At 40.0% G+C, this 26,379-nt stretch overlaps 1 protein-coding gene across 7 annotated transcripts in view; it reads right to left on the bottom strand.

Moving 5' to 3' along the window:
- The window catches only part of COL4A3 (collagen type IV alpha 3 chain), a 112,761-nt gene that overhangs the window by 73,747 nt on the left and 12,635 nt on the right, over positions 1-26,379 (bottom strand). For 4 of the 7 annotated variants that reach the window (XM_059730955.1, XM_059730958.1, XM_059730959.1 and 1 more), the window contains exons 2-18: positions 22,806-22,862; positions 20,108-20,197; positions 16,876-16,920; positions 16,310-16,354; positions 16,010-16,072; positions 15,407-15,460; positions 14,470-14,496; positions 10,547-10,624; positions 9,709-9,771; positions 9,123-9,158; positions 8,968-9,009; positions 6,413-6,490; positions 2,894-2,956; positions 2,571-2,627; positions 1,329-1,373; positions 460-516; positions 253-294 (exon numbers count right to left, since the gene is read on the bottom strand). In XM_059730955.1, the coding sequence (XP_059586938.1) occupies positions 253-294; positions 460-516; positions 1,329-1,373; positions 2,571-2,627; positions 2,894-2,956; positions 6,413-6,490; positions 8,968-9,009; positions 9,123-9,158; positions 9,709-9,771; positions 10,547-10,624; positions 14,470-14,496; positions 15,407-15,460; positions 16,010-16,072; positions 16,310-16,354; positions 16,876-16,920; positions 20,108-20,197; positions 22,806-22,862 (942 nt within the window). The other 3 variants (XM_059730957.1, XM_059730960.1, XM_059730961.1) reach the window with 3 other exon arrangements.

Genomic DNA, 26,379 nt, shown 5'->3' with positions numbered 1-26,379 from the left:
ACAGATGCTATGGAGCCAGGTTGAATGAAAATGCTGCTTCTTCCAGTAAAGCCCTTTTGTGTTGTTGTTTTTTCCACATCTGTCAGCAGCCTCTGTATCTGCACAAGCCTGATGTTAGTACTTTAACAAATCAACTCCTCAATTCTGGCACCAAGGGATATTCATTACAGTAACTTATATAGTTGGCTCACTCCTATATTTAATAGAAAATAATGACACTATGATGTTAATCTGAGAATTATTAACACTTACTGGACCACAAAGTCCTGGTGGGCCAATGTTTCCTTTCATCCCCTGCATTAGAGAAAAAACTTGGTTGTTAGTTAAATACGTTACAAACAATGTATTAAAAAATGTTCACAGTGTGTTGAGGATTTTGCTCTCACCAATTAGGAATAATGCAACAAACAAGCAACCCAAGACATTTTTTTTCAAAAAGCAAGGCTATTAGGCAATTACCTTAGGGCCTCTTCCCCCAGCAATTCCTGGTTCACCCTGTTCACCCTTCTCTCCCTGCTGGTGAGATAAAAAAGCTATCATTAAGGCTAGTCCCTTAACAATTTCATCCATATCATCCAAATGCAAGTCTTGACCTTTCATGCTGATGAAAAAAAAATGAGTGGGAGAGGCTCAGGGAAGAAAACCCCTTTGAGAATTCCCTTATAGAAAGCTTCTGCTTTCATTCCTTTGGGGCAGCAGTTTTCAAAACTGCAGGCCCTGCTTTTAAACCTGGTAGGTCACTGGGCATCTGTCTGCAGGTGGACAGGAACATCTGTAAGGAAGATCCTTGCCTCCTCACTGGCCAAGGAGGCAAGCAGTGCTCTAGCTTCTTGGCAGTGTTGCATATATGAAGTAGTTTCATAATGGGCATCTCTGAACATGGTTACCCTCAATTATTCAGATGGATATTAAAGCATTTAAGGCAGCATGTTATGTTTTCTTTTCAGACTGCTGGATAGGATGGGACATATTACTGGGTGGGACATAATGTGAAACTCTTCCACCTAGTGACTCCTCCCAACAGCTGCCTCAATTCCAAGCACAATGGTGGTCTGTACAGAGTTGCATCACCAGAGCCTGTGTGGGACCATGCCAAAGCAGCTGGGATCCTTACTTGCACAGCAGTAAGGCAAGATGAACAGGGAGCATTCCCTATGTGAACAGGCCTCTTGGGGTGTGATCTGTCCCAATATAAAAAAAATACAGCCAATTTCAAAGTATATTCACAAATAGATTCTCAATGCAACTTGAAAACAGAAAACTCTTAACAAAGACATACAATCTTGTCACATTTGTAGAATTACCATCAGTTAAGATTTCTTCAATACCTGAAAGCCAGGAGGACCTGGGTGACCATCTTTTCCAGGTTTACCCTACAAAAAACATGCACCATTATAAAAAGGTAGTGAATTATACTACATGTCAGGGGAAAAAAATGACAACATTCTGTATTCATGTCAGGACTTATTATCTTAGTGGCTCCATGACAGTGATTTATATAATTCTAAAATGTAACTTTATACTTAATCATTTACACAAATCTTCTAATGCATACAAAACTATAAAATGCAGTGTAAGACAGTCCTGATTGAAGAACCAATTCTTACACTCCAGTCCTAAATAGGATTTAGAGACAGGTCAATTTCTAAAAAATGAAGCACAGCAATTTGAAGTTGACTAAAAACAATTTACTTAAAATAATTTGGCGGTGCAAAAGTTACAATAGATTCATTTAGTGTTGAATAATAGTATTGATTTGATTTTTAAAAAAATACTTAATGTTTTCCAATAACTTTCAAAATGAAACATTATTTGACCTGAGGAATCGAAACATTTTGTTAAAAAATGTCATAACAAAACACTTGGACTTTTTCACTTTTTCTCCTGCAACCTAAACAATATAGGAAAAATAACAAATTTATTAAATATTTTGGGCAACATGGATCTACATTCTTTTTATAAAAAGAGTTTTGGCTAAAAATGCCAGGCAGTTCTAATAAAAAGTAGTATTTACACTTTCCTAGGAAAACATGTTCCAAATTTGTAGAGAGAAAATTCAGTATGCTGTAATCTCTTTATTTTTTACATGTGGTATTTTTAATGTTGGATTCAGGCATCTGCAAGAACTCCTGTTATGGTAAAAACTGTACCTAAAAGGGGCGCCTTACTTGATAGATCTGCTACCTGAGTGCATTCATAATCAAATCTCTTCCCTTAATTGATAAAACTTTAAAGTAATCTACTCCAAACCCCTTGGGCACTTGCAGGATATGTCAAAGCATCCCAAGCAAATGATCAGCCAAATGGTCCAGCCTCTTTTTAACTAACATGTGGGACTGTCAAAAGCCTTACTAATGTCCAGGTGTATTAATTTTCACCACATTCCCTTACTGACCAAAACGAGGTTTTTTGTCAAAAAGGAACTTAAGTTGGCTTGGCTTAATATTGTTTCACCTGTGGCAAATTTCCTACTGAAGCTGCTGAAAAGCAAAGCGGGACATCCAACAACAGCACATAAATACTTTTCAGAAAAGAATGGTAGTTTGAAAAGTTTAATTTTGCACATATACCTGTGGGCCAGGTTCTCCTAGATCACCTTGTTCACTCTGAGAATCTCCAGGCAAACCCTGTAATAAGACCCCCCCAACACCCACAAAGATTTTGAAATTCATATTATTTATTACATTTTACAATGATTATGATGAAGCATAATTAGATCTGATGATAAATCCTGATTAATGGTTAGACTAAACAGTGTAAATGTAGTATTCCGAAGTACTGTTTTTCCATATGATGCTTTATGGAAGTTCTGAATTCTGAGGCCTCTGACAGAGGTTAATTTGAATGACATTGGGATCTGATCCCAACAATCACACAATTTTTAGTCACTTACTGGTGATCCAACTTGTCCTGGCAGTCCCCTTGATCCTTTCTCTCCTTTCTCTCCTTTTAAACCCTGTTACAACAAAATTAGATATTTATTTAGTATTCTAGATTTTTAAGTTCCTCCCAAAAAACTACAGGTATTTTATAGGTAGGAAACCCCAAAGTTACAAAAAAGACTGTATGACAAAAATTAAAAGCTTAATTTGGATAAGACAAAGGTATTGGTAGCAGCCAGGGCTAATGCATTTAAGAATTAGCACCTATGATAGAAAGAATCAGTCTGCCATTTGTGAACTAGAGACAGACTCTACCCTTATTTCCAGAGATAGTGACTACTTGCAGTAGTATATAAAATGCTTAGTATTTGTAGGTCTGGCCACCAAATATGCACTGTAGTTATTGGTTAGAGCCAGAGATGCTTTTGGGGCTAGGGATAGACTTTCAAAAAGCCTGAACTTGATTGATTCAATCTTTGCAGGTTAGTCTAACCTGGCTAGGCTGAATTAATTTATAACTGCACAGACATCCCAGAAATGTAGGCATATGACTGCAGTAGCTCAGGCTACAAGCTGGGGGGTGCTAGAGCAGCCCTCCCTTCCCTTATACAGTGCTAAGATGATGAGGGGGCATGGCCAGGCACCAGCAGGACGTCCTGATTAGGGAGGTCTGCCTATATGGTCCCAGGTTTTTCCACACTCCCTGCTCAAGCGGGCGGGGGGGAAGGGGGGAAGTGTTGCCAACCCCCAGCCCCCTGCTAGCACTCTGAAGCAAGAGGGAGGGGGTGAGCAGTTCATGCATCTGTTGATGGTAAGGAGCTCTTCAATCTCCCTCCCTGCTTCTTTATACTGTCTGTAGCAAACGGACAGGCAAGCAAGCCAGCAGGGGGCTGATAACCATGTTTATCACCCGATCAGCAAAACAATAGGTCTGTGCAAAGCTTCAGTCACTGATTTGATTTGAAGGAGATTTGGCGCAATTTCGCAGCTGAATTTCCAAATCCAAATTGAATCGGGAAACCCATTAATCACTCATAATCGATTCACAGAGATTTGATGATTCGGCCATAAACACATGTTTTGTCTACGTACCTTGAGGTACCAGGAGTGGCTTGTGAACAGTGAGATGGTGGGGTGGATAAAGCATCCCATGGGAGCATGGGGAGGTCCCCTGCATGCTCAGCAGCAGATCTAGAAGTGGACCAGAAGTACTTCCACTGTGGAGCATGCAAGGGAACCCTCCCCACTCTCTGGCTCAGCAACTGGTGCTTCCTGGGTCTGGGGGGGCACCTGGGGTTCCCCTGTGACTGATCTCTGAGCCGGGGGGCGCACATGGGGGTCTGCTGTTGAGTGTGTGAGACCCCCCCCCCCCGCCCCAGCACTCCCAGGGGATGCTCCATCTGCCCCACCATCTCAGCGTTCACGAGCCATGCATGGTACCTTAAGGTACGTAGAAAAAACATATAAAGCTGTGTCTATGTCCAAATCTCTGATTCTCCAAATTGGAATCGAATCTTCAGATTCAGCCGAATCGACAGTGATCCAAATCAGCTAATCAAATCACTGTCCCCCGAATCGGGCTGAATCCAGATCAAATACTGCCTGCTTCACACACCCCTACAAAACAAACGCCTCTCTTCATTACTTCAAACTCTTCTTAAACAGCTTACTAGCTAACCTGTTGATTAGCTCCAAACAGCCCTAAGCGGTCACTGTTTTGTCTGCCTGTTCCAATGAAATTGGAGACATACACGTCTGGATTAGCTAGCATACCTCATGCCTAAGGTCTGTGGGGTTGGGGTGCCTTCTGTGAGAGATGGGAGGGAGGGGGGGGATTTCCTGCTTGAACTGCAAGCAGCAAGGTTGGGGTACGGCAGGAGAGAGCCAAGCAGACCCTGCTGTGCCTGCAAGTCTCTGCTGAGTTTCAGCCAGGGAGAAGAAGGGAAGGGCCAGCCCTGCTGTGGAGCAGAGAGACCTACCCAGCCCAGAGAGCATGCCAGGATGCTGGGGATGTTTGGTTTATCTTAAACCAGCAAGGGGTCTGGGACAGATATTGAATAAACTGGTTTGAGCCAAATCAGTTAAGTCTGATACTACATTCAACCAGGTTTATCTCAAACCAGTTTCAGCCATTTTCAAACTGGTTTATGTGCACTGAACATCTGTTCTGTTACAGGTTTAAACTAGTTTCTGATCACTTATAACCAGTTTATGTATAATGTCTGTCCCTAGCCCAGATATCCAAATAATTAACAAGAGCAATCCATGTTTCTGTCTATTTGAGATTAAACTGCTTTACCACATTCTATATGAGACCATTCTGTAAAAGAAACAAGTCCAGAATCTGCTGCCTGCTTTTTGTACTCTGAGTTCTGCCAGAAAGTATCTGGAGAAAAGTCAGAATACTGGTTTTAACATATAAAGCTTTAAAGGAGCTATTTACTTGAGAAAACACCTCTCCTCCTCCAGCAGTACTGACAAAAGAAGGTAGGGAAGGTACATCCCTCAGTTTAAATTAGCAGAGGCTGCTGCGAGGATATTGTATGTAAAGGTCCCTGAATTTAAATCTTGTACTGATCACATTAAAAGTGCAATATATAACCTCTGCTTTCAAAACAAGATTTTTATTAACACACTTATTATTCCACGGGCATTATACATATTAACATTATTTTAGAGGCCCAAACTACCACATAGACATATAAGAAGAAGCATTTACTATCTAAAAAACAAGACAGACAAAGAAGAAGGAAACAAAGTAATATGTTTTCAGTTTTACACATACAGAAACAAAGAACTAAGGGGAGGATTTTCAAATTTATTTAGGTGTGTAAAGATGAAGATAGGCGCCTATTGAATAAAAAAGTCAACTTCCACTGATTTCTTTGTTGAATTTATTCTGCATTTGCATGTGCAAGAAAGCTGAGTGGAATTTCATTTGTTAAGCTGAGGGTATGCATAGAATGTAAGGATGCAAATAGAAGTAGGCAGACTTTCTAAGGAATGGTACATCCTTGTATTTGGCATGTGAAGTTGTGTAGCAGAAGGAGCCAGGCACTAAAGGACAATCGTCTAAAAATAAAAACATCAATAACATAAATACCGAAAACCTGTCTTGGAAACCAAAGCAAAGCAAGTGTGTATGGGAGCAAAGTAAGTATGGACCAAGACAAAGCACAATGTGTTGGCTTATTTCTACTTCGTTTTAGCCAATTTTATGTTAGTTTTATTTGTTTCAGTTTTTTTCTATGCTGTCCTGCCCAATAAGATTCAGGGCAGCTCACATTAAAAAGTCATAAAGACAAACACATAAAGCAATAATAAAATAAAACAAAACAGTTCTCCAAGGAATACCCCAAAGCTTAACCCCACCTGCTAAAATCCTGTTGATCCCATTTCCAAAAGATGCCTGGCCTCAGGTTCTGGTTGGTTGGCATATGCTATGCACATTCACAGTATGTAGTGAGTGTGTGTATTAAAGACACATTCCAGTAATATTTTTGAAACACATATCAAGTTCACATAATTACCGTCATATTATTTGGTTGACTTAATGTCACAATAACTGTTCCTGGTGGCCCAGGGGGCCCTGTTAAACCAGTGTCCCCCTGCAAGAAGAAAGATGACAAAAACATAATTTATTAATTACTGTCAATCCATTACAACTCATGTAATCTGAACTTGTGACAATCAATTTTCTGAGGATGTAGTTAAAATGTATTTTTCTCTTGTTATTTCTTCTCTCATACTTTGACTTGGCTATAGCACATTTAAGACTTTTCATAATTTTTTTCTAAGAAATTTTCCCACATATTTATTATACCAAAGAACTTTTTTTACACCACAGAACTATTTAAATTTGTGTCCCCTGACCCCTCAACTTATTGCTGTAGTGGGGAAAGCAGTGGCAGGGGCGGGGCAAACATCAGGAAAGTTAAGTAGCCTGAACCCTGCCCTTTTCGCCATTGCACCTGGCCCCCTACCACCTGTCCTGACCCCACTTGCCCTCCCACTACCTGCTTCCTCCATGCCTGTTCCTCATGGCTTCTGCCTTCCTCTCCATTTCCCTTCTGCAACCTGTTCCCCCTTGTACTTTTCCCCTCCCTCTTGCCACCCCTGCTGCCACTTATTCTCAGTTGGAGCTCCAGCTCTGGCCCCTACCTGGCCATGCAGCAGCGGTTGTGGCAGTGACTGTTCTAGGCCTGAACCCAGCCCTGACCCCGGTCCCAGAGTTGGTCCCTGAGCTGGAGCCTGGGCAGGAGCTGCTGCCACCACAACCACTCATGCCTGGCTGGGCAGAAGCCCAAGCCACAATGTGCTCTATGCCTAGGGTGACCATGAATCCTGGTTTGCCAAGGACAGTCCTGGATTTCAAAGGCCAGTCAAAAATTAAACTGAACATCCCAGAATAACAGGTGCATGGGGTGTAGTCCAGCGGGGAGGTGGAACAGTATTGTGAGCCAGGCAGCTCTGCCTCCCCACTGGACTGTACCCACACTCCTGCCTGCCAGCCTTTGCCACTGCCCATAGCAGCACCACCGACTTGGCGGGGGTGGGCAATGTCCCGGATTCCCTTTTGGTCACCCTACCTACCTATGTCCCAGCTGGAGAAAGATCAGAGTTGGAGCTACAAATAACATGAAGTGGTGGTAAGGAGCAAGGGATGGGGAATGCTGTGGGAGGGCAGAAGTATTGTGGGGAGAGTGGAAATGTGGGGACAGAGGCAGAGGCAGAGACAATGTGGGGGCAGTGGCAGCAGAGGACAGATGTGGAGAGCAAAGGCAACATGTGGCAGGTGGTGTATGGGGGGGAAAGCAGCTGGGCTGCTGGGGATGTAGCAAGGTGGGGACAGAGGCAGTGTAGGGACACAGGCAGAGGCAATGGGGGGGCAGTGGCTGCAGAAGACAGATGTGGAGAGCAGAGGCAACGTGTGGCAGGTGGTATATGGGGGGGCAGCAGCTGGGCAGCCATGCAGCCACCTGCCATCTCTCCTTGTACTCAAATCCAAGATGAGGGGTTTCCCGCCATGTTGAATGAGGAAAAAACTTTATCTTGGACTTGAATAAATACAGTAGTATTTGCAATAGTTTGTTTAAAACAGTTATAATGTATTACCTTTAATCATGTATTAAAGAATCTTTTCTAGAGTAGCTGTAGCACTTTTGCCACTTAACTTCAATTTGCTAGTAAAATACAAGGTAAACATTACAAGTTTATTTTCAAAACTGCAGCTAATATAATATAGGTAGATAGTTTTAATAAGACTGCTAAATAAAACCAATAGCTCTCATATTTCCTTGACTTCAAAGTATGCTCATTAAGAGCCTTTGAGTGCATGAAAAATCCTAAATCTAAAATTTTCATCAGAACTTATAAAAACTCATCAGTCATTTTAAACTATTTTTAGCCAGTCAAGTGCCATTGCATGGATGTTCAGGATAACAATCTAGCTGGAGGAATATGGAGGAATCAAGATCATTTGAGTTAATCAACTTTATTAATAGTAATAGATATAAGACTACAAGGAAAAAAATTCCATTTTTGTAGCATAATCTTGAATGCTTTCTTGGAAAATACTATAATTTTAGATAGCATCATGTAGATTGCTACTGAAAAGCTGTGGGTTGAGAGCATTTGAGACAGAAGTCTATGGCAGGTGCTATTAATATATTAATTATTTATCTCCTTGACTATCTGAGGATTAGCATTTCCAAATACTATTGGACTGTGCTGCACTGTGTGCTCCTGTAATGTAAACCACACTGATGCTTTGTGTCAGTAAATATTAACTGCTGGTTTCACAAAGTAAAGCTTCCTCTTGGACAGTTAGCTTGATGCTATCTTTTTTTGTCCCTCAGGATATTTAAATTATAAGCTGCTATGTAAAAACAGTTTTTTTCCCTGACATATCCTCATCCCCATCCTCCAGTTAAAGTAGTCTGTAAAGATTTTCCTCCTATATATTTACAGCAAAATATTTTGCACCACAGTACTTACTTTTCAAGAACATTCCATCTTAGGACATAGAAGTAAGAAGATATGAGAAGCAAAACTATTTAATGTTTTGGGAATGTTAGGTAACTACCTTTTGTCCTTTAGTGCCTATGACTTTAGCCCCCATGAGACCCTGCAAAATATTTAAAAATGTTACTTATTCATTTAAAAAGCATCAACAAATAATGAATGTATGGCATTATATACAATTTACTAGAGTTCATTATATTACAAATTAGGATCTACCTTAGGTCCTGGAGGTCCCACTCTCCCACGAATACCCTAGAGGAATAAAATCCAAAGTTTACAATTCCAAAATCCTTATTACCAATTTAAGGTGTAAGCCAGCTGAAAATAATAGGATTTTTTTCCATTGACTTCAATAGGCTTTTAGATTCTAGATTTTCTGCCTTGCCATATTTATTGATTTTTTATCTTTGCACCTGTAATTAATTGTGGAAGCAAATATCAACAGAATTTTTAACTACCTGATATGCAAGTGCAAACATATAGATGTCTAAGTTAATAGATGTAAATGGAAGTTAATATAAGCATAACATCATATATGCAATTATTTCACTATGCAAAATTATGCCTACATAAAAAGGGCTACTTTGAAATTCTATAAATTATTAATTATAAAGATTAAAAGAAATAAAAAACTAGTTATCAGCACAAGCTCTCTGAATTCTATGCACACTATTTCTTAGGCTGTAATTTTCTTAAACTGTCAGAGGCATGAAGTGTCCATGTTCCTGCATATTCAACTTCATTGGGATTATGGGAAAATCCCAGGATTAAATGGTAATAAAGAGTCTCATTTTATACTCACTGGAATTCCCGGAGAGCCCTGTGGTCCAACTGGCCCTTGTAATCCTCGTGGACCTGGATCACCCTTTCCATTAAACAAGAAATGATAATAAATGCCCTCGTATTTTAAAGAAAACAAGAATATGAAGAACCCCCTATTGTGATAAGCACAATGAGGTGAGTTATAGTGCAGCAATATTAATAATTAATGTATTCTTTGTATACATTGATTTAGTTAATTAATTTAGATTTTAAAAATATTGATAAAGCATTATACCACTGTAGTACAGGCTTAACTACTGTGGAATCAAATAGTTGAATGGAAGTGTAATTTCAATTGAAATTATAATGGCTCCTATACAATTTTTACGGGTAAAATTTTTAATAAATCAGGATCCACTTAGGACATAGGACTTGTCATCTCCCTGAAATTCCAGGGTTTGTCTCTAAAATCAGCTATATTCAAAGGAAGGTCCAGTTAGTGGACAACTATGGAATAGCCTGCCTTGGAGGAAATTCCTTCCTAAACTGTTAGCAGCTGGCTAATGCCTTCAAATATGGGGAAAAGATACCTTCTAAAATTAAAATAAGAGACTAAAGGCCTATTTTATATGAAGTCCCAATAAGGCTCTATTACTACCTGTTATTATTATTATCATCTACACACTTATTTAACTTTACTAAGCTTTTGGCCTCTAGACTATTCTGAGCAGTGAATATGACATTAATTTTCTATTGCTTCAAAAAAACTCTTAAGTTTTAAATATGTTAACTTTCACTTTAATTCAATATTCTCTGGTGACTGTTTTATGAGTAAGGTTGAATAGTAATGCCAGGCCTGTAAATTCTCTTTGAATTACCTGAACCCCAGGTATTCCTGGCATTCCTGGGGAACCTTTTGCATCATCACCTTCATCATATACACTTGGAGGGCATCCCTTGAAAAAAAGAAAATGAAAAAAGTCTGATGAAGTGTTATATTATGGAATTCCTTTGTGTAATTCAAAACACCAAGTTGTAAAATTCTCAACAGTAATAAATAAGGGTGAACTCCAATATCAGGATATCATAATGTATTTTTGTCTATTATGGATAATTCTATAAACTATTTCATTAAACTGCAAATTATTTATGTACACTTCAAATCTCTACACTGATTGTACAGATGGACATAACTTTCTATTGGTATCAAAGGGTACCAATATAAGCTGTTATAATGCAACATTTGCATGATTCTGTACCAATGCAAGTTACTTTAGAGCAGTGATTCTTAATCTGCATTTGTTGTTAGAGACTTTTAAAAGGTGCTACACAATATTAGCACTGTTAGGTGTGCAAACACATGATTTACAACATAAACCCTGAGATTTCAAATAGGAATCTATAGTGTCAAAAACATTTTGATCTGTTATGGTCTAAGTTCTTTGCAACAGAAGAACTGCTCTGTTATTTTTTCATAGTAAAAAATGTGTGAAAGCTAAGAGCTGGATGTTTTGAAGGGATGCATCAAGTCTAATGAGGGGTGCCTCTACTCTAAAAAGGTTGAGAACTGCTCTAGATGGGAGAGAAAAACATTCTTATTTTCTTTATAATAAAATCTTTGGAAGCCAATTTTGCTTTTTAGTTTGGAAAAACACTATTAAAAGACTGAAAGCAATTCACGCCTTAGGACATAATGTTTCTGAACAACACTGCTTTCTTTTAAGGAAACTATAAATGTTTCTTAAAGGAAATGGGTGCGATTCACTGCTGCATTACTCCAATTTTTAATTGGTGTAATTGTACTGAAGTCCACAATTACACTGATCAGAAACCGGCCTAATGCAGGGAAGAATCAGGACCAAAAATATTCAGATTTGCTTTTGATACAGCTGCTTTCCTGAAGTGCAAGATGGTGGAAGGGTTCATGGTGCTCCTTTGGAGCTCCTTGACAAATATGCAGGTAGAATTTGCTTTTCCAAGTAACCTCAGATTGTGAGGCACCTTCAAAGATTAGGGAGAAATAAAAGCTAGAGTCCTGCCCCTTATGCACACAGTATTTCATTTTTTAAAGCTGCGTAGTTGTAGAGGCACTATGCTGAGGTACTCTGGAAGAAATTGAACAGGCCCTATACTAAACAGACCCTATAATTTGCTTTTTCATAGGAAATGGCTCCTTTCCTTGCTTCTAGTCTTCCTGCTTATGGTTGGAACTGCTTCTGTCTGCAACTTCCTCCACAAATATATATATCAACAATAATTCTTCCAATTATCTCTGCACTCCTTTGTGTGCTAAATCTCCTACCCAGGATATCTGATAACTATCTGTATGGTTTTGTGAGTGTTTTTAGTGAGGGACCTGGAACAGCATTCTATTTCCCTTTGAGTGCCTAAATGGTAATTTTCTAGCCATGTAAGTAGCAATTTTGGTACTTACACACAGGTTGCAATTCGATTATCTCTGAACTGCAGATGAAGAAGCATGTGCACATGGACTGAGCATGGCCAGTAGGCTACACACTGACTGGGCACATATGCAGCTACACACCTGCCCATTCTGTACAAGTAAGTGATCTGAGTCCTGAAAATGTGGCTGGCCAGAACTCATGACTAATGGGTGTTAGACACTGAAGGAGAGCCCTCCCACATTTTACCACAATAGCTGATGCTAAAATGCCCTCATTCTGGGCTGGGTCGGGTGGGGGAGCATATTAATCTGCCTCTCTCTGACTTCCCAGCACAGCACTTTAATCACCATATCATAGAAAAGGCACTATAAAGTCTCCTTTCCACCCCTCCTTTTGAAGCTGGCCCTCAGGGCAGCCAAAAGAGGGAGATATGAGGCAAGAACAAGTTATTGGGTGTGCAATTCAGTGGAATAGATGTTGCTGTAGTTTGGACTCTTGCTGCCAACATAGGGAAAAAAAAGCTCCCCCACTTGTGATGGGCAGAACCAGAGGGATTAATAAGCAATAAATACGTGCTTCTTGGAGGCATTTGGTATTTTGCCTAATAGACATTATTAGCTAATATAAAGCTTGTAAGTTCGTAACCCACAAATGTAACTTGTCTGTCATAAGTTTAACCAAAATGATAAAACTAACTGTTTGTGGAACTGACTGGGCCCCAAAGGTGAAGCTGTAGCTACAAGATTAGCTGACCTAACGGTTTTTGCTCAGGGTTCAGCCTTGACGATAAAACTGAATCCAACCGCCTGGTACATCCAACACATTCCAGGAAAGCATGTCCCAAGAAAGTATATTCAGAAAAACCTAAAAGGGTTTGGTTTAGTAATGTTAATTTCAAACCTAAAAATGCTGCGTTGTAATTTGCTTATTGGATAAACCCAAGTCTGGGTAGTAACCTTTTATGATAATTTTTAACACCTTTCAATCCCATAGGGTAACAGCTATAGGGCAAAATTGTGAGTGGCTCTAAAGCCAACAGATTAGCATAAGACTAGGTATAAAAAGCGCGTGCATCAGGTGACCAGCAGGAAGGAGGGAACAGAACAGTCATTGCTATTCCAAGCCTGGACTCTGGACTCCTGGTGTGAGTGAGGATCAGATCCTGATCAAGGGAGCTTCCCCGGTAATCCCTCCGACAGTGTCAATCGGGGATGCCTGACTTCGCTGGAATCACTTGGCGCACAACTGGCATCGAGGGACTATCGATAAGTTGCCAACTCATGTCTGTCTATCTGTTGTTTTGAACAGCCCAGTGGCTAACACCCTCGCAGCGCCCAGTTGGCCTGCAACAGAATTGATTCATCTATCTGTTGTTATTATCTGTTGTTATTATTTACCATTAGCTCTTTAATACTGCATTATCTGCTTATCGCATTTATCTTTCTGATAACTGTTGTGTGTGTAAGCTATAATAAATTTGCCTTTGCTTCACTCCCAACTCTGCCTCCTCATCCCAAACCAAACAGCCCAGTGGCTGATACAGTTGCAGCACCCAGTCAGCCTGCAACTAAACTGATACACTTACAGTGCCCAGCTGGCCTGTGACACCCACTGCATGGCTCTTCATCTATTTTATCCAATGAGAATTAAGTGCCAGGGACAGTGGTTCAGCTTCAAAAGCAATGCCTCAGAGGGTAAACCTGAGAGATGTAGGGTCAAACCCCCTTCAAACACAGGGTATAAAATCTAGGGGCATTTTTACACATGGTCTGGGACTAGAGGAGGACACTTTAATTAAAGCAGCTCTGAGAGTGGCTCTAATAAGAGTGCCTGGGGTGTCTCATGTATTAGTGTCCCTCCGCTTCAAAAGGGTGGTGGGGGCACTATATCTAAAACTTGTTGAATGAGCTTTAGTTAAAGCATCCCCTGCTGTCATTTTAGAAGCGCGGGGATGCTAATACATGAAATGCAAAGGCTGGCTGAAGCGTGGTAATTACTCATAATTACAGTGCATTGGACTAGCCCTCCTGGCTCATATAAGCATCCTAGATGTCCTGCTTCCTGGGCAAGTGCCCTGACCACTGAGCTACTAGAGCTAAAACATAGGATACTCCTCTCCCCTCTTCCACCCAACCCCAGCAAGCTCCTTCCCAGACTTGCATTCAGGAATATCAGAAATCAGAAAACATGATATCAGCAATCAGAAAACATGAAATATTGATGAATATATTGTATGCCATGTTCTGGTGTTAATTGTTCTGTACTTCTGGGAAATAGATTTTGTAGCTGAAACGGATGTAGACAAATATCACACATCTTTTACAAATCTTTTTTACATTAAAAAGATAAATGGTTGATCATAAATGAATATTTAATAACTGTAAATAAAAATTTACCTTTTCTCCTTTAATGCCATCAACACCCTAGGAAGAATAACAACAGCTTTAGTTTTAATAGAAAAGGTAACGAGTAACACAGATAAAGACATATTCAAATAGGGGTAACCTTGACCGGGTGACTTGTTTTTACAAGTACCAAGTGTATACTCTTCAATATATACAGTCTACAGTCTCAGAACAAAAGACTTCTTGTTAGAAAGTGGGCCACTGTAACATTCAGTATTTAAAAACTATTGTAAGTTTAGTTTGTGAGACCTGACTGTTTTTTAATGGGAAGATCTTTTAAAATGGAAAATACAACTTAGAGGAGATCAGGTTTTGTGCTCATAAAATGTGACAGAATGTTCCTTTTTAATCCCCTGTTTCCAGTTTATTTTTTTTTTCTTGAAATATCTGACGGGGAAAATCGAGCTCTAAGGTAAAAACAAAGGATTCTGAAAGAAGGCACCTGGGATTTAAGTCACTGACTTCAGCTGACCCAGGTCAAAGGTATTTACAGTACATGCTTAAATCTCTTTGAGGTTCTGGACCTTACTACTTAATTTTCAAGAGTACCTATTAGTAAGGCTGCCTCCAGTTTAATCCTGAACTGGGGAAACAGTGTTCAGTTTTCAGAAAACACTGCGCACTCACAATACTAATGAAGAAGATGCATTTGTTCATCAACTATGATGTTCAGGCCCAAGAAGTCTCAAATAGGGCCCCCCCACAAACCCAACACTTCAAAACATAAGTCACTTTGCAAAATGGACCATAAGCCCTTTTTTCCTAGATTTTCAAGGTAGAAATATGTTGGCTTCCACAGCCCACTATCTCAGAAGTAGATTGGGAAACTTATTTAATTGTAAGGGACTTTATGAACTTTGGATGAATAGGCTTTATCTGATAGAAAAGCACATTACTTTGAATTTTGTCACTAATATTAGACACTTACTGGCCTGCCCGGAGCACCTTTTCTCCCTGGGAGCCCTGGAAATCCTTGTTCACCCTGAAAATAAACATTTTCTCATTATTAACTTTGTTACAAGAGCCGCTGACACATTTTATTCAATAATCTATGACTTCTAACAAGATGTTTCCCCCTTCTAGAATATCTAGTACCGTTGACTACATGGCTCACTGAAAGCTATTTCAGGGTCAAAATAAGTGAAAACTGAAAATAAAGACACTAATCACAGTTTTTTTTTAGTCTAGACATATTATAAATGAAGGCTTACAAAGCACAGTAGATAAAAGAGTTTCAAACTGCTTAGAGAAATTATTTATAATCTAACTCACCCTTGTCCTGCATCCTCAGGATAGGGAAACATCACAGAAAAGATTACACATGGTTGCACAAGTGATTACCACATTTTTTCCTTTCCATAGACATTCATATAAAAAATGTCCTAATCAATGAGGTGGTAAACTGGAACAAAGGGAATTTCCAATGGATTTGAAAAAAGGCATTTCAGAGTACTTTTTTGGCAGCATCCCTATATTTCTAAGGACATCCTCTAACAATTCCCAGAAGCACTGTATAATGTTTGGCTCCTACCTTTATGCCATCACAACCTGGAATACCTGGTTGTCCAGGAGGACCAGCCTTTCCTGGTTCACCCTAAAATAAAACGCAAAATTGTCAGCGGTTTGTTAATAAACATGTATGTTGCTTTATGATGACAGTGAAATAGTTTATGCTGATGCAGTATTACAGAAAACTTTCAATGTGTTCCTATAACTTTATAATGAATAAGAACCGCTGATATCAAGATTGCTGAATATTGACAGTGCGCTGAGGAATACAGAAGTCAATATTTATAACAAAATTGGTTAAATCTATTTTTATTTTACTTACAGGAAGACCCGGGGAACCTGAAAAACCAGGTAATCCTGGCTTTCCCTAATGATACAGAAAGAGAGAGAAAGAATATTACAAAATTAGGAAAAAATGAATGCATCATATACATTACCCCACTTGTAAGAACCAAATGAACATTAAGAAGGTAGTCCAGTGTTTTTCAAATGACTAATTAATTTTCCCCAACTATTCCCCTAGGACAGCAGATATGACTGGCATCTGCAAACTAGGCATAGATTAAAACATTTTAAGGCCAGAAAGGACCCTCTTGGTTTCCCAATCTAACTTCAGCATAGATGAACACCAAAGTCAGATAAATACTGAATAAACATACTAGTGACTCTCATGTATAGCATAACAAAGTAAAAAAAGGGAAATAATTAAAAGAGGATATGTTCGGTGCCACATCTTTCAAATGCACATTAGCATACATTGCAGACATTATAAATATCACACAAATGCATATCACCATAAGTAATACATGATTTTATTTGATAGTTAGTAAGCCACATAAATAGTTAACATGACACAATCCATAACAAAGTTATCTAACTAACACTTACCCTTACACCTTTATGTCCATGAAAACCCATAAGCCCTGGAGAACCCTAAACCACAAACAGGAAGTAACTTATATTAAAATTATGTGCAATTTTTGCGATATTAAGGTCAGCATCTACAAATCACTTATTTATATTATTCTCATATGCACATTAGAAAAATTAAAAAGTGTTTGCCACAACTAGTGCTAGTGTCTTATCCCTCTCTGATTATTCAGAGAGGTTTTATCCCATCATAGACCCCCAAAACCCACAATAACAAGGATATGGGGGGAAAAGGTCACTGCAAGAGTTAAATATCAAGCTTCATAGATAACAACCAAAACCTTTCCATTGCACCCAAAAGGGAATTGAAGACTATCCAGAGCTTAACATATCAAAATGTGTTTTTATATGATTCTAGGCCCTAAACCAGGGGAGGTCAAAATCCAGCCCGCAGGCCAAATCTGGCCTGTTAAGGGATTTTGTCTGGCCCGTAGCAGGTCCTTCAGTCCTGCCCAGCTCAGATGCCATGGCACGTGCAGCTGTTCCCATTGCCCCTAAGCATGCAGTGCAGCTGGAGTGGCATGGCAGCTAGATACACTCCCCAGCAGCCCTGGAAGTGGTGGCTCCTTCCATCTGCTGCAGCTGCCAGCCCCAGCCCTAGCCCCGCTGCCTGAGCACCCTCAGAGTTTCTGCCCCCCTGCCGCCCCCAACAGGGTCAGGACTTGCACGGGTAGGGTGGTTGCCTGGGCATCTGGGATGGGGCTGCGGGAAGGTGGAAAGTGGTGCCTGGGTGCAAGATGGGCATGCAGGGCCAGGGAGACCCTAGGACCTTGGGGCGATGATGAGGAGCTGGGGCCTGGGACAGAGCGGCAAGCGGCTGCCTGCATGTCCCTGCAATGGGAGCTGGTTCTGTGGGCAGGGGTGTACAGGAAGCACGTTGCGCCTCTATCCGAGCCCTGGCCCCATGCTGTCACCTCCCCAAGATCCCAGAACTAGCTCTGGACACAGCTCCCCATATGCCCACAGCCCCATCCTGTCCACCTGGACCTGGACACAACTCCCTGTCTGGCCATAGCTCCATCCCTTCTGCTCGGCCACGCATCCAGCCACACAGGTCCTAGCCAGTCCCCATGGAGACCCCTAGAGTTGTGAGATGGTGACAACGTGGGGCCAGGGTCAGGGCAGAGCCCCAGTTCTGTGGGCAGGAGCATGCAGACCATGGCTTCATCCCGGCCCTGCGCTGTCGCTGCCCCATGATCCCAGAGTCTCCATGGCAGGGTGCACAGCAAGGCAGATGGGATGAGGCCACAGCTGGATGGGTAGCTGTGTCCGGGGCCAAGTTCAGGGTTTTGGGGTGGTGACAGAGTGAGGCCAAAGCTGAGGCTGAGCTGCAATCCACTCCCTGCACACCCCTACCCATAGAACCTGCGGCTGTCACAGGGGCATGTGGGCAGCAGATCATGGCTCTGCCTCTGCCCCAGCCCCAGCCCCAGCCCCAGCATCCACACCATCACCGCCCTGTGACCCTGCCCCATGATTCTGGCCTTATCCACCCATCCTGCTCCTGAACACTGCTCTCAGCCCAGCTGGGACCCCATCCCACATAGGGAGCTTTGGTGATCTGTTGCACGGGATGGAAGGGGTGCTGACCCAAACCATGACAGCTCAGCAAAACTCCCTATGTGGCTCGCAGGCCCAAAAAACTGAACAAAATAGCTAATCAATTTATATGAGCTCCCTGACATAATTGTAAACACAGCAAGAAATTTGGACCACATTTTGCAACAATGTGCAAACAAAATACTATTATAAACAGGATTTATTTACACACAAAGTAATCTTGCTGTTCATGGAGGTGATTTACTGTTGACAACAGAACAGTCTTTGAGATAAATTTCAATACCTTGATTTTGTAATAAACTTAGCATTTGCTAAACAGATGGATTTTTAAGTACAGAGGGCTTGAAAGGACCTCTTGCATGACTAAATCCAGTCCCTTGCTCCAGTCCTAGTAATCCTTGATAAATAATCCCTTTCATAAATTGATAAAACTCTATCTTAAAAGTAGGTAGAGTGCCAAAAATTAGGTACTGTACCACCAGTATTATATTTGGGAGATATTTAGAAGAAGAGAACTTATGACAATTAGAAACCTTCTCATTCCCAGCCTACATTATTTGTGGCCTGTTTATACTCATTTACTTATAAGTTAACATGGTCCTTAAATGTGTTCCTTCCCTGGTGTTTTCCCTTTGTATATCATATTCTTCCCTTTCCCCTCCCTCACCATCCCCAGTCTTTGCTTCACTGGAATTAAAGAGGGAATGCCTTTAAAGAGTATTATCTACTCTCCTTTCTCCCTTTTTTGTTATTTCTTTCTGCATCAGTTTTGATTTCTCTACCTCTAAGGATGGTAGACAGAGTTCTTTGTTAAGAAATTGTTAGAAAATCTCTCTACCTTATAATCTGTGGCTCACAGTAATTATGCTTGTTCCTTATGCTTGTCCTCCACCCTTTTACACACACACACACACACACACACACACTTCCCTACTGTATTTAAAACACAATGAAACAATTAAGCATCAAAATAATAAAAATATTTAATCTAACTATTGTTTTTCTGTAATCATGCCACTTGTAAGAAAAGTTTAAGGTAGGTGCTTAAGTGGATTTAGGTGAGAGGTCTCCTGGTAGTTTACCCTTCCTTATACTTAGCTTTTTATTCTTATGTCACCACCCCCCTTATTATGTAAATCAATGCAAGCTACACACTAGCGAGCAGGAAAAAGTTGGAGTGAGGTAAGAGCCACAGCACGGGACTATTTACTTTAGTTCTAAAATTCCAAAGTTTTGGCTGAAGAAACAAAAATATCCACAGAATATAAACATTTTTCACTATCAATCACTCAGTGGAATAAATAGGCTGTGGGAATATGTAAACTGCATGGGAGAGTATAAGGACCTGGACACATGACATGCTTGCACTCGTTAATTCACATAAGTTTTGTATGGCAATAGGAACTACAGTGGGATCCTGAGTGAACAGCTCTACCAGGGTAGCCACACACAGCCTGTTACTATTATATGCCTTGCCACTTTGCTGTGGAGAGCAGGTAAGAGCCTGTTTGCTTTGAACAAAGGACAGTCTTATGGCCTTTATTATTTCCACAGTTCTTTACATAAATTCCGTCCTCGCTTATGCACAGACACGTACACCTGCTGATACACACTCAGCTCAGGAACCTACCTTGGGTCCCTGTGGCCCTGGAGGCCCCTCAGGGCCAGGAAAACCTATGATCCCAGGTGGACCTTGAGCACCAGGAAAGCCCTTCTCACCCTGTAAACAGCAAAACAAAGAAGCCCATAAAATATCTTTGTCTTTCTTCCATTAATTTATTTAAGAGGTTTTAGTTATTTTGGGGACCTATTAACTTTTATTTGCCCATCACTGTGCCAATTCTGATACTCCCATCCTCACTGGATAGTTCCTTAGTCCATGAGTAGTCCCCACCGAATTCACATGCTTTTTAGTGCAAGAGGTCCCAGTGGAGTAGGGTGCTATTTTGTGAATGTAGAAGCATCAGGATCTGGACCACTATATTTAAGCTTATGACAAAGCACAGAGGCTACCCTAATACACATGTACAATCGTAGAATCTTAAAAGTAAGCACATGCTGAAATGCTGGTCTGAACAGGAATGGATTTAAAGCAAATATGTGAGTGCTTTACTAAAGCAGAGGTACATGAACACCACACAGTAGCATGGCATGACACTTTGTCCTTCAACTCGAATAGGCTTCCCAGCAAACTTTCCATCCATGCTGGTTGTCTTGGTGCTGTTTGAGGGATAAGTTATTTCACAAGTATTACCATACTTGACATTTTCAGCTTAGACATAAGGGATAACATGATGTCACGTTCATACAAAAATATAGTAACAAAAGAGGCATTGAGGAGGTAGAAGAGTTTAAGCTAGGGGAATTCATCTTCAAAATTTTAGCAAAATTATAATTGTAAATAACTATTTTCTGACCCTTTTCAAAGGGATGAGTGCAGGTTAAAAATAACAATTTATGGATTTAAGCTCTTTTGGGAATGTTTTGTATTATATAGCCCTTAGTATGATAGGGCCCGGTCCTGGTCCATGATTAGAGCTATGAAAATACAAATACCAACAACAACAACAGAAAATGTTACAAAAGCTGGAAAAATAAGATGGAGATAGTCATTCATTATTCATGCTTTTAGACATTTTCTCATTGTTTTATCAATGTGTCTTAGAAATTCAGTTCTTCTCAGGCAGATGAGCATTTTGACTTTTAAAACAGATTAGAAATGCTATTTTATACCCTGTGTATGTTGTGATCAAGGAAAGGTTTTTATGAAAGCATCAGTTAGCTCCATCTTGTAAATGATCATTGTGTTACTAAGTTTGACATAAATGATAAGTAAAAAGGAAGGAAATTAAGTTAGTATTTTAGCTTCTTAAAATGAGTAGTTTATTCAGCATGATTAAAAAAAGATAGGAAAAATATTACTCTTCTTGGAGTTTCAGAACAGCGGAGACTCCCTATGCCTGAAGAAGGGTGAATGCACCCAAAAGCTTGCCAAGAACCTTTTTCCAACTACTCGGTTGGTCTAATAAAAGGTATCACATCTACTCAAAGAACCTTGCCTGCCTATGTCCTTAGACCAACACGGCTACAACCAAATACCCACGAAAAAATATTATTGTATTATACCATGATCTGCCACTAGATGGCAAGCAGTCCTAACTTATGAAAAATATTAAAGCCCTGAACCTTTCTTTATTCCGCAAAAATACACTGCCACAGAAGCAAGTGATAGGAGGGGTCCCCAACTCTTGACCTGTAGTTTTATCTTTTGAGCACTTTACTGATTTGTACATTGTGTTAGTAGCTTTATCTTCATTCCTGAATGTTGTGGCTGACACAGCTATGATCCTATAAGGGTTTATTAACATTCCAGAGATTGTTAAGCACACTGAATTATCTAATTATCCTGACCTTCTTGAACAACTATACCCTCAATACACATTTTTATTAATAACTGTCTACTTAATACACTGTTTAATTTTTTTTCAGTCTTTTAGTGGGTAATTGTGATATTCTCATTTTTCTCAAAGTCTCACAGTTCATCTTAGTTAAATCAAAGTTAGCCCAATAAAAACATTTTTTTTTCAGTTCAGTTTGAAGAGCAGTATAATTATTAATAAGTTATCACTTGGTGTATATATTTTCAACTTTTTCCATTAAAATTCACGTTTCTCAAGCCACAGTTGGCAGTGCACATTATGCTGTAATAAACCTGCGTATGGCAGCCTGATCTGCGAGATTCTTTTCAGCCTAATTCAGCAAGCACTTTTGCACATGAAAACATTTATAAACCAAAAGGGCTACTTATGTCTGAAAAGTTATGAATATATGACTGGGACTAACCAACGTTGTTTTGGTATTCCAACTGCCATAGTACTGAGGGGCAGTCTAACCATAGTGAGGACTTCTCTAAAAAGCTGCACTCATTTGTGAATTAGCTACTTTTCTTCTACCAGTAGAAACTATAACTCTTAGTATTTCTATATCTCAAAACTTATTTATTAGACAGCCTTACCTTTCCAGCTGTGGTCGGCATCAAGCAGAGCTACCTGAGCTGGAGCTCGATTACTATAAAACAGGGCTTGCAAACAAGATACTCTACATTAGAGTACAGCCCCTGAAACCCTTTTCTGCCCTTGGTCTGTTACAGCCTGAGATTGTTAAATGCCAGTGCATACTACAAGGTTCAACTTTCTTTTTTTTGGCTAAGAGTGTAGTGGAGAATGGGCAAGGCTGGGTACATGGAGAGAGCTACAGAGGTACTCTTTTGTTTAGTAGAGATAGCTGGCTCTTATTAAGCTTAGGGGTAAAAATATATTCAGTCTTACCTTATTACCTTTTGTTCCATCACAGTAGCAGGAGCTTTTTGCTTTGCAGACACAGTTCTGAAAACAACAGCCAGAAACTTTAAAATAGACTTCAATGCACTACTATAGGGACAATTTACTTGAAAATATTAGATCAATGTGAGTTTGGATGAAGTAATACTACAGTATCTTTTATTATTTGACGTATAATAATCATTCTTACAACTTAAATATTAGCCAGTTACTCCTCACAACAGATCTTTGAGGCATGTAAATTAGGAAAGGTAAAGCTAAGAGTTTGTGGCCACAGAGGCAGTAAAATGTTAGGGCCTGGTACAATGTAATTCTTGATTACAATAATTTTCTCTTTCATTCAGACCAATAAAAATGCTTTCAAGGACCTTTTCTGGCCTTCTGATGTGTGCACCAATCCATACCTCAGCTCAGAATTCTTCACATGTTAATTAAGGTCCTAATCTACAACCCACTGAAGTAAATGGAAATATCACTGATGTATTTGTAAGCGATTTACATTTTATGGCTAACACTTTTATAAAGAATGTACAATATATATTCTGCAACTTTTAGAACTTGAAATACACTTTATTGCTTGGTCATTTTTCAACAACTAAATTATAAATATTGTATATTCTACAAAATAGAGATTAAGTTAGTACTAGAAATTAAAGCAACAATATAAATTGGCTTAGTGTAAATTGAAAAGTTGCAATTCTTATAAAACTTAGTATTTATGAAATAAAATGCAATCATGGAAGTATGTTTAGTCTTGAGATATAGAAGAGTATTTCTGTGAATTTTAAACTCAGTCTTTATAGCTGTTATCAATCTATGCAAAAAAAATACTAAAAATAATTTTGAAGATCCTTTCACTTTTGACTCCAAGACACAATGAACAGCCTGTGCTAGACAAGTGACCCAGTAGAATTTATTATTTTGACTCATATAATCAGAAGGCAAGGGAAAAAATGTTCTTTAAACTTTATCCTGGTTTAAAAACTGCATTTGGAAAGCAAATATTTGGAAAGCTATAGCAATAGGATTGTTAGGAGATGATTATGGTAGAGCAAATAGGAATAAACAGAGAAGATAAGTATCAGAAAAATATTAGTGGTGAGCTTTGGACTGGATAATAATAATATCAGCAAATAAGGCATTCCACGGTGAAGAGTGAATATACAGAAGCTTTTTCTCCATTTTAAATTGTTTCTTCTTGCTTTCTTGTTGCCTAATTAAGAGTTTTTGTCCTTTCAATTACTGGTATAATTAAACCACATCAGAGTAAAGCTGCTTAGAATTTGCATCATTTATGCTGTTCTAATTAATTTGGGAATACCTAGGTCTAAGACTTCCATTTCAAATTTTGAATTGAGCCTGAATTCCACAAGCGATCCTCCCCAAGCCAGCACAGCTAACATTCAATTAGAAAAGGTATATATTCATGCTATTTCATAGCTGGTAACTCCACTCCAATCAGGTTCCAAGCTGGCAACTTTAAAGTTAGTGTAGTAAAATTTTATTGCAGAACCATGAATAGTACTACAAGCTAACACTATATGATATTCTGAGCTAACATAAGGACCATGAGTAATGCAGGTTATGAAACATACTGTAACAGCAGCTTGCATATAGTGAACATCTGAAGCATGGGTCAGATTTTCTATTTTGTGCAGTCTGGGTGATTAGTATTTACCTCTTATCAAACTTCTGCCCACTTATGTTGGTCAGACTGATGGAATTACAGAACACTACCTTGGTGGTACTATTACATTTTTATAATAATTAATCAGATACAGTTATTAAGTAGTTTAAACACTAATTCTGAAAGGTCTTCAGTGCCTGTCCCTCCTACTGAAGTTAAAGAGAGTAGGTGTGCTGTACCTACCAGGGTCAGTTTCTAAAGATCCATCTACACAACAAACCATGGTGGGACTGCAGCACATTTAAACTAACTGGCTACCTAAGTACTACAGCAGTGTAGTTGCATCAGCATGAGACTCAGCATGGGACTCAAATGGGACTCAGCATGGGCTGGGAAACCTGCTGGTACCTTATGTAACTACTTGAAGAAGGTCAGCCCTTGCTGAGCTCTGCTGCTATCAGTGCTTGAACTAGCTAGTGTAAAGCTAGCTTGGGCCTGTCTATACAAGAGACAATCTCTAGGCTGGTTTGGCAAAAGCAAAATGTGGATACTTATAAAATAACTGCACATACAGAATATAGATGTACATTTCTGCCTCTGAATCAGATAGAACATTTATAGCATCTTATATTAAAAATGAATATGGAAAGAAAAACACCATTTCTTCAAGGAAAGATGGGTTGATTCAGGCCCAAATTATGCTAACGCTGGCCCAACGGAAGACTGGGCTAAGGACATTTCAGAAAATGCACCCTATTACTACATCTCTGGGGCAACAATTGCAAACTGATGCTCAGGGATGCCCCCAATGGTGGGTAAAATTGGCTATTCTGCCCTGGGAGGAACCTCCTTAGGAAAGCAGCTACTCTCACTTTTACTGAAAGGTAAAATTGGTACCATTCTGTGACAGCAAAGGTGAATCAAACCCAGCCTCTGTGAAGTCATTAGAAATTATATATGATGCTGCAACTAGTAATTTCTAGTAAAATACCATGTTTTAACCATGACAAAAAGCCTCATACTGCATTCCTCATTTGCTCACTTCAGTGGGACTTTGGGTCACAAGGATCATGGAATCTGTCACTATGATTAGAGTGAGAGATATTGAAAGGAATAGACAACATGGGGTGGGTACATAAGAGTTCAACCCTGGTTTCTGATCTCTGGTCTCACTACCTTATTTGCCATAAAGTACAGAAAACTAGCAGCCGACTTAACATGTAACAAGACACACCTAACCATCACTTTAAGTCTCTGCCTGAACTCAAGGGCTAGGGACAGACATTCAAAAAGCCTGAGCCTGAATTGATTCAATCTTTGTAGGTTAGTCTAACCTGCAGAGCTTGAATCAATTTGCAAGGGGATAGACATTCACTTTTGAATCAAGAAATAAAGGCATGTGCCTGCAGTGGCTCAGGCTAAAAGCTGGGGGCCACTAGAGCAAGCTGTCCCTTCCCTTCCACAGCACTGAGCTGGTGGTGGTAGGAGGTGGCCAGGCCCAGACAAGGCACCCTGATTAGGAAGGGGTTTAACCCCCCACCCTACCTGCACAGTCCCCAGCTGGGGTGTTCCTGGACGGGGAGGGGAAAGCAGCCTTTGCCATGCTTTTCCCAGCCAGCTGCTCAAGGGGTGGGAGTGTTGCCAGCCCCTAGCCCCCAGCTACCACTCTGAGGCAAAGGCCAGTGGGGAGGACAGGAGGACTGCTTGTGTGGAGTGCATGCACCTATTGATGATACTGAGCTCTTCAGTCTCCATCTCCCTGCTTCTTCATACTGTCTACAGCAAACTGACAGACAAGCAAGCCAGCGGTGGGCTGCTAACAAAAGATTTGTCAGCCTATCAAGGAAACAAAAGCCTCCCTCATTAGTTCAAGCTCTTAAACAGCTTTTTCCAAAGAAGGAATGGAGGGACATGACCAGCTGACCTGTTGACTAG

The sequence above is a fragment of the Alligator mississippiensis genome, chromosome 7 (genome assembly GCF_030867095.1).
Source record: "Alligator mississippiensis isolate rAllMis1 chromosome 7, rAllMis1, whole genome shotgun sequence".
Taxonomy (NCBI): Eukaryota; Metazoa; Chordata; order Crocodylia; family Alligatoridae; genus Alligator; species Alligator mississippiensis.
This window is presented reverse-complemented; position numbering and strand designations above follow the sequence as displayed.